This window comes from Nymphaea colorata, chromosome 7, assembly GCF_008831285.2.
Source record: "Nymphaea colorata isolate Beijing-Zhang1983 chromosome 7, ASM883128v2, whole genome shotgun sequence".
Lineage (NCBI taxonomy): Eukaryota > Viridiplantae > Streptophyta > Magnoliopsida > Nymphaeales > Nymphaeaceae > Nymphaea > Nymphaea colorata.
Genome location: NC_045144.1, coordinates 22,459,927 through 22,469,055, shown reverse-complemented (window position 1 = coordinate 22,469,055; position 9,129 = coordinate 22,459,927). Strand labels below are relative to the sequence as shown.

Genomic DNA, 9,129 nt, shown 5'->3' with positions numbered 1-9,129 from the left:
AAAGTAACTATAGAAGCAAAGAAATTACAAGTGAACACTAGTAGTATAGGAAGTACAAATAAATAAATAAAAATAACATGAAAATTAATAGAAATTAATATAATGGTAAAGAAAAAATGACCTTATATTTATAGCAATATCACAAGTATACGTTCAAACATCTAAAATGCACAGCGAGAAAACAAAGATAAAATAATGTGTAAAATGAGATAATCTATTCTGTACCCTTGATTCAGGAAAAAACTAAAACAGAAAAAAAAAACGATCGTCATTAGGTAATTAGTTGTATTTTATATTACACTGCTGGTATAAAATCATACAAACATTTTGGTAGGCCAAGACTATACAAAGAGTAGAGAAACGGGGTATCGCACTCGGCTCCAAAAATAACAGACATGAGAGATCTTATAGCGAACCAGACATGAAGAACCTAAAGCAAAGCATGGTATTCTGCTATTTGACAACTTGCGAAATGGTTTACTGATCTATGACTTTTGATTGATGGGTCTGCAACGACATGCTGCAGTTGTGTTCATAGGTTACAGGCCTGAGTTTCCTAAAGTTGGTGACAGGTTCTCAGAGGAAGGGTACTACACAATTATTTGGTCCAAGCCTGGATCGTCTTGAATAACAAGATTCTGGCATTCTAGATCTGGTAGTGAGGCGTCATGGTCAAGATACTGAGTTAATTGCCGCATGTTTGGCCTTGATTCAGGTGCAGCCTGTGAACAGAGAATGCCAAGCTTCAGCACAAGCTCTACTTCCTCCACCACGTAGCTATTCCCAAGCCTTTTGCCATGGCGTCCAGTATACGTCCATCCTTCCACAAAGAGTGGACTAACTCCACTAGAACCATCTCTTCACAATGTCTCTCCGGCTCAATAGGCCTCCTTCCGTAGGCCACCTCTAGAAGCAAAGCACCATAAGAGTAGACATTGGCACTCGTGCTGGACTTCCAGGTGCGGGAGAACTCCGGCACCATGTACCCAAAACTCCCAACGATTTGGGTTGTCTTGGGGTTGGCCCCATGCTCATAGAGTCTGGAAAGACCAAAATCACCCAACCTGCCATTTAGATCACCATCTAACAACACGTTACTTGCTTTAACATCTCTGTGCGCAACCACTTGCTCCCACTCTTCATGAAGATACAACAGGCCGGAAGCAATTCCCTTTAGAATCTTGAACCTCTGTTCCCAACTCAGGCTTCTACCTTTCACATCAAAAAGAAAATTGTCTATACTCCCATATGGCATGAATTCATAAGCCAGGAGCAGGTCATCGCCTCGTCTACACCAACCATGCAATTGGACCACGATCCTGTGCCTCATCCTCCCCAGGCTTGATATTTCCACCACAAACTCCCTCATCCCTTGCTTTGAACCATGCGATACTCTCTTAACTGCAACCTCGATTCCGCTCCTGGAAAGCACACCTTTGTAGACACTGCCAAACCCTCCTTCCCCCAACTCCTCCTTGAAACCTTTGGTTGCGCCGTAGAGTTCTCTGTGTTAGAAATCAAAATGAAAAAGTAATTAAAGGGACATGAATTTTTAAAGTGGTTCAGCCAATATGCCTATGTCCACTGCTCTATTATTTCTTGCTTGCATTCCTTTGGTGGAGAGGTGCCTTTATATAGAGAAGTTACATAAGGGGTATCTAATTCCCAAGAGACAACTTTTCATCTTTCAACAGACATGACTATTCATATTTCAACAAACATGACTTTTCGTCTCTCAAGAGACATGTCTTTTCATCTCCCAAGAGACATGACTTTTCATCTCCCAACATACATGACTTTTCATCCCTTAAGAGACATGACTTTTTATCTCCTAAGTAATTCACCTTGAGAGCCTTCTTGGTACTTCTGTTAACATCCCCCCACAAGCTCAATGCTCCAACAATAAGATTGAGCTTGTTAATTATTTGATAATGGTGCTGCTTACTAAGTGACTTAGTTAAAATATCAGCAACCTGATCTTTAGAAGAGATGTATTGAATTTTCAAATCTCCTTTGGCCAATTTTTCTAGAAAAAAATGAAGGTCAATCTCTATGTGTTTGCTATGGCTATGATACACAGGGTGAGCTGCAAGATAGGCTGCGCCGATGTTGTTGCACCATAATATGGGAGGTTGTGATTGAAAAACACAAAGTTCTTTTAATAAAAATTATAACCACATGATTTCAGCAGTGGTATTGGCAATAGATCGATACTCAGCCTCAGTGCTAGAATGAGAGATAACTGATTGCTTTTTAGCACTCCATATAACTAGATTAGATCCAATAAACACTACATGTCCACCTATAGGCCGTCTATCATCAAGACATCCTGCCCAATCTGTATCACTGTAAGCATTAATATTAAGAACTGAACTAGGTCTAATAACAAGACCATAATCAATAGTGTGTTTCAAATATCTTAGGCTTCTCTTTACGGCATCCCAATGGGCATCAGTAGGATGATACATATATTGACAAACCTTGTTGACAGCATAAGAGATGTCTGGACGAGTCATAGTAGAATATTGAAGAGCACCAACAATGATGCGATAAAGAATTGGATCATAAAAATTTGATCCAGTTTGAGCAGATGAAGCAGGGGAGCATGCAATGGGAGTTGAAACTCCCTTAGCTCCTAACATATTTGATCTTTTGAGAAGCTTAAATATATATCTCCTTTGAGACAATATTAGCTTATTGTCAATTCTTTTTGCTTCTATGCCCAAAAAGAAATTAAGCTCACCCAAATCTTTAATGGCAAACTCACTTTTGAATTGACAAATAATTTTATGAATATATTCAGGTGAGCTTCCTATTATGATCATGTCATCCACGTATACCAAAACATATGGAAGTATTTCTCATTTTCTCAAAATAAAAAGAGATGAATCTGTTTGAGCCCCTTTAAAACCAAGATTTTGGAGGAATAGACTAAGACGGGCAAACCATGCCCTAGGAGCCTATTTTAAACCATATAAAGACGTTCAAGCTTGCATACATGATTTGGGAAAGAATGATTTTGAAATCTGGGTGGTTAAACCATATAAACTTCTTCTGTAATAGATCTATATAGAAATGCATTTTGAATATCCAGCTGATGTATTTTCCATTTATGACTAATAGAAATAGTCAATACTGTCTGAATTGTAGTATGCTTTACAACAGGGCTGAAGGTTTTAGTATAGTCAATTCCTTCTTTTTGACTGTACCCCTTGGCGACGAGTCTAGCTTTGTATCTTTCCAACGATCCATCTGCCTTTCGCTTGATTTTGAACACCCATTTACGTCCTACAATGTGTTTGGCTTCTTTCTTTGGAATAAGTTTCCAAGTATTGTTTCAAATGAGAACATCATATGCTTCTTACATGGCCTTCCTCCAATTTTCATCTTCATATGCTTTCTTGAAATTTGGGGGTTCTTTGTCTTCAAGAAGAATAGAGACAAAAGCTTTTGAAAGATAGTGTTTACTAGAAAAATATGTATGAAACTCATTGTATTTAGGATTAGGTTTGAAGGTTCTCACTTGAGATCTAGTAGTCATAGGATGGACTCGTTCTTGATTTGGTTCATTTTCATTGGATTGGGTTGACTTCTCATTTCCAAGAGTTTTAGATTGATATTCACTATTTGTTTCAAACTGAAGTAAGGGTTCCCCTGATATTGTGGAGGTATTGACTTTCTAGATCTTGAGTTCTAGTTTCTTGAGTATCAATAAAAGGAAATTTTCTCTCATTACATTAGACATGCTTTGAAATAGAGATTTTACCGGTCTGTACACCCAAACAATAATATCTTTTATGTTGAGGAGCATAGCCCAAGAAAACACATCTTTCAGATCGATAATCTAATTTATTTTTCTGATAAACTCTTAAACAAGGAAAACATTCACATCCAAAGATCTTGAGGAAGTCATAATCAGGTTTCTCTTTGAACAATTTTTCCAAAGGAGAAGCAAAATCAAAAACCTTCGTTGGCATTCGGTTAATCAAATAAACAACAGTACAAAAAGTATAGGACCAAAAGTTCTTGAGAATATTACCTTCTGCCATTAGAGATAAACTTGTTTCAACAATATGTTTATGTCTCCTTTCAGCTGCTCTATTTTGTTCAGGGGTATGAGGACATGATATTCTATATCCAATCTCATTATCAATAATGTATGATTGAAGTCCTTGAAATTCTCCTCCCCAATCTAAGTGAAAATATTTTATGTTGTGTCCAATGAGTTTTTTAGAAAGTTCCTTGAAAGCTTTGAAATCATGAATAACATCTGATTTTTTCTTCATCAAATAAATCCAAGAATACCATGAAAAGGCATCCATAAAAATCACGTAGTACTTAAAACCATTCACACTCTCCACCGGAGCTGGACCCCATACATCAGCATAAATGAGTTCAAGCGGGTGTTTCACCTTATTTGAAATAGCATTGAATAGAAGTTTATGACTCTTAGCTTTTTGACAAGCTTCACACAAATAATTCAAACAATCAATCATCATAATAAGACAAATAACACTTGTTCAAAACCTTCTTAACAATGGAAAATGAAGGGTGACCAAGTCTTTTGTGCCATTGCCCAATAGTCTGCCTTTCTCCAAGTTGCGCTCCCTTTTTTCTACTATTAAGGTCTATCTTATATAGCCCATCACTATTAGTTCCTGATGAAGAATTTTTCCTATTCCTTGTTGCTTAACATAGCACATATTAGGATGAAACTCAAAATAGACTCCATTATCTTTAGAAAAACGTTGTACGAATAACAAGTTTCTTGTTATTTTGGGCACATGAAGGAGACCATTTAAAACTAAACTTTGAGATGTCTTTGAAGAAACAATATAAAAAATTCTTAAACCTGATCCATCTCTGATTTTTACTGCATCTCCACCCCTTTTTCAAATCTTGAAACTGTGATTTTAATTACATTATTCGAGCCCTGGATTGAGCAACATATGACTGTTTAAGAGCACTCCAAACCTCATTGGGTATGTATTGCTTCAGATAGAGAGGACTTAATCCAACTCAAAAGTAACTGATCCTTTCTCAGGCATTCAATATATTCTGAACTAATTTTAGTTGTTCTACATCTACACATTGATGGAGCAGGTTTGCTTCCATCAATGTATCCCATAAGATCAAATGAGATCAAGATTGAAGTGAATTGAGATTCTCAAATAAGATAATTTTCAGAATTTAACTTGATGGTGAGGAGAAACAAGGAAATTCATACCCGTATAAGAGTTGACTCCTATATTTGATGATGCTTCTTGATCTTCTATGAGAATGAAAAGCAGCAACACAAGATGTAATCCTTAGGATCTAGTAGCAACACTAACAAAGACCAGTGGCTCTGATACCATGTTAGAAATCCAAATGAAAAAGTAATTAAAGGGACATGAATTTTTAAAGTGGTTCAGCCAATAGGCCTACGTCCACTGCTCTATTATTTCTTGCTTGCATTCCTTTGGTGGAGAGACTTCTTTATATAGAGGAGTTACATAAGGGATCTCTAATTCCCAAGAGACATGACTTTTCATCTTTCAACAGACATGAGTTTTCATCTTTCAACAGACATGACTTTTCGTCTCTCAAGAAACATGTCTTTTTATCTCCCAAGAGACATGACTTTTCATCTCCCAACATACGTGACTTTTCATCCCTTAAGAGACATGACTTTTCATCTCCCAAGTAATTCACTTTGAGAGTCTTCTTGGTATTTTGGTTAACACTTTGGAGGGAAGCTTATGTGGGTAGTCCATCTCCCAGCCTTCTATCTTCTCAGATGTCAGCTTTCTCTTTCTTTTGGTCAAATAGGAAATGCTAAATGTGACGATGATAACCAATAGAGCCACTAAAGCTACAAAAATGTATAGGTACAGCTTAAAAGACTTCCACAGAGGAGTACAATCCTGAGGAATAGAGGGGAAGGTGTGAAAGGTCCAACTCTGGAACTTTTCCATCCATTGCAAAGCTCCATGCCAAAATATAGCACTTGCTTACCAGCTTTTGTGTACCAAAAGAGAATCCAACATACATGTGTTCAAGCAGAACAGGGGACAAATCAATGGAACGTGAAATGAGTGTGCAATTAGGCTTGAGTTGGTGTGACAATGGAGCTATGGTGACATTCAGCTGCTTCATCGGCCCATCATATTCTATCCATGCTTGAATGGGTGTCTGGCTGTCTAGGACCCCCTGTTCTTTTTTGCGATTCCCTGTATAGTAAGCAGCCGGTTCGGAGGCACTGGGGTTCACACCATTGATGTCGACACCCACATGGCTTTCATCTATATCATGCAAATTTGTTTGTTGAACTATGTCGAATTCAACTACAAATATTTGATTCCTTGTGTTTCCATTGTTCCTGATGCTGAAGAGGCCAAAGAAGCGACCTCCCATGGCGTTGGAGAAGTTGGGGGACGGCGCAACGATGAATGCGAAGCCATGGCCACCTGATTGATGGGCTTTGGAGACAATTGTGAACACAAAACGAGTACTGAATGATTTGGTTCTCTTGGAAGCGGTAGGCTTCTTAAACTGTAGACTGGCAGTGAAGAATGCATTGCCTTTGATGCCTGGTTCCATGGAATGTTGACCGTTAGTCATTTGAAGAGCCCTAGTCCTAGTAACAGTTGCAGAGCCAGACAAGTTAAGGTCTGACTGGCGGAAGCTATTGAAGAGAAAGGTGCTATTGGGTGAAGTTGCAGGTGATCTAGCGATATGAGCTAGAATGTAAAGGAAGAATATGAGGAATCTTGAAAGCTGAAGGGCCATGACTAGGAAGAGGACAGAAAATCACCAGAAGCACGACGTATTCGATATTTCAATTCCACCTTTCGGCGTCAATCGACACCCTCTTATGTTCGATGATGAAGGGACAAAGGGACACGTATTTTCCGAAGACCATTTCAATGAGAAGCGCGAAACATATTTCCCGGAGGTCTTTGGTTGGGCCAACAACTGGAATTTATTGGTGGGTCATTAAAAAAAAAGTTCCTTTCATGATAGTGTTAGAGGCCCACTTGCGTGTTGGAGGGGAGACGGGGCACTGGGTAGCTCGAGTTGGACTTGACTTAGAAAACTCTGAGCTTTGACTCAAACTGAACTCAAGTCAGTGTTGGGTTTGAGCTCGACTTACTTGCTTAACTTGTTTAACTCAATGTTAGACCTGCGTCGTATGCTTTAACTCATTTAGTTGCTACTCTTAGTTCTTTATTATATTTGAACATTTATTATGTAGCCGAACCAAACCGAATCCAGTTTAAACTAGTCGAATTCTTACAAGTTAAATTCTTACTTATAGATGAGTCAAGTTTGAATACAATTTTGGCGAGGGAATTCGATTTGAGTTCAAACTATTTGTAATCCTTGTCAGCCCTTGTGAGCCCTAGATCGTGTCTTAATTTTATATCGAAGAAATGAATTCCGACCATGCATTTAATGCTCTATCGCATCAGATGAGATCTTAGCAGCTTGAAGGGCTCAATTTGCTTTTTCACAAGGTCGTCCACTATTGACGCTAACGGCTGAGTGTACACAGCAAGCCCTTTGTGTTTTCGAAAAAAAATAAAAAGGAATTTTGCAAACAAGCGGAAGAAAGGGATAGTTGCGTCAGTTTTTTTTTTTGCTAGAATGACATCAATGGTTGATTTGAAATGAAAAGACTTGGTTTGGAATGGAATGAAAAGGAAAAATTCAAGTAAGAGATTCATTTGTTGTATCATATGAGTGGAAATCAAAATGTTGGAATGGAATATTTACCAAAGCGATAACATAATTTTTTAAATTTTTTACAAAGCATTACTAATTTATGTTATGTAATTTACATGCACTGGGAAGGAATGCGCTTATAATTACTGTGAAGAAATGAAAACAGTCAAGAAATGTACCCTTGATATGTAGCCCCAAATAACAGCTTTTATTTTACAACCAAAATATTGCCACAAAAATAAAATAGAGAAATTTTCATGGATTTTTTCTCTTTATTATCAAGAAATGAAAATGATTAAGAAATGTACCCTTGATATGTAGCTCTAAGTAACAAACTTTATTCTTCAACCAACATGTTGCCACATAAATAAAATAGAGAAATTTTCAAGGATTTATAGCTTTATAAAGATGCTGCGTTGGAGGAAAAATAAGTTTTCCAAAAGTTGATGACAAATTATAAGATTTTTAGGAAATAAAACATTACAACAAGAAGGAAGAGAATGATTTTAGAACCACTTTTTTGTCTCAACTAGAATAAATTCAATGCTGTAATTATTTAATGTAATGAAAATTATAGTGGACATAGAAAATTAAAAAGTCCAAAAAATATATTTGAAAAAGATTTTGATTAGTAGCAACTAAATCTAACATTAATAAACCTTGTGCACACATATCGTGTACTTGTTTTCTTTTCTTTGAACGTTTGTGTTCCTTAATTCGTTGTTTATTTTTTGAAAAAACGTACATTTAAATGAAAGAAAAAAACTCATAAACAGTAAAGTAGACGAAGTCTTACCCAGGTCCCGATGTGTACATCAATCTAAGTGGCCAGCATAAGGGAAGAGGGCCTTTGACCTATTCATAATATCTTTAATTTAAAACAATATTTCTTAATTTTGAGGCTATCAATTTTGTTGAGATCAGTTCTTTCCATTGATTTTGTGTCTTGTAATTAGTGTAGGTATTTTTACCATTTAACATTTGCTAAGGTGAATTGACGTAAAAAGATCGAAAAGAACCTCACCCCCACCCTCCCCGCTTGCATCAAATTTGGGTGGGCCGGGGTGTGGGACACCCTTGAACTTGAGTGTCAGAATCTCACTTCTCAAGCCCAGGAATGTAAAACCCTTGGGAACCAAACAAGCAACATGTCTTCTACACATCTGCCCATGCAACAATTATGCTATAACAATTGATGCATATAGGATGAGTTAATGCTCAATTTAACAAAGAAAAATTTCCAACTAAGGATATGCCAGGTGGTAGCTAGTTTACCTACTTTTACTCCAAAAAAAGGATCAGGAAACCAAAAAAAAATTTCAGGCATCAGGCACTAAGTGAAACACACTGATGAGGAAAGGCAGCTATACCACTTAACCAGTATCAATCTTCACATCTACATAACTATATCTGCATAAAACT

General features: G+C 37.2%; 1 protein-coding gene across 1 annotated transcript; it reads right to left on the bottom strand.

Annotated features, from left to right (window-relative positions):
* Window positions 1-757: 757 nt before the first annotated feature.
* LOC116257219 (L-type lectin-domain containing receptor kinase IV.2-like) lies at window positions 758-6,771 on the bottom strand. Its single transcript, XM_031633830.1, has 2 exons — window positions 5,903-6,771; window positions 758-1,505 (listed from the first exon to the last, which is right to left on the bottom strand). The coding sequence occupies exons 1-2, from the start codon at window positions 6,769-6,771 to the stop codon at window positions 758-760; spliced, it is 1,617 nt and encodes a 538-aa protein (XP_031489690.1).
* Between the last annotated feature and the right edge of the window lie 2,358 nt (window positions 6,772-9,129).

Excerpts from the sequence above, each read along its gene's own strand:
- LOC116257219 (XM_031633830.1), bottom strand. The coding sequence starts at position 6,771 with ATGGCCCTTCAGCTTTCAAGATTCCTCATATTCTTCCTTTACATTCTA. Across the intron at positions 1,506-5,902 it reads CCCCTCTATTCCTCAGGATT|AGAACTCTACGGCGCAACCA; the intron begins GTACTCCTCTGT and ends TTTCTAACACAG.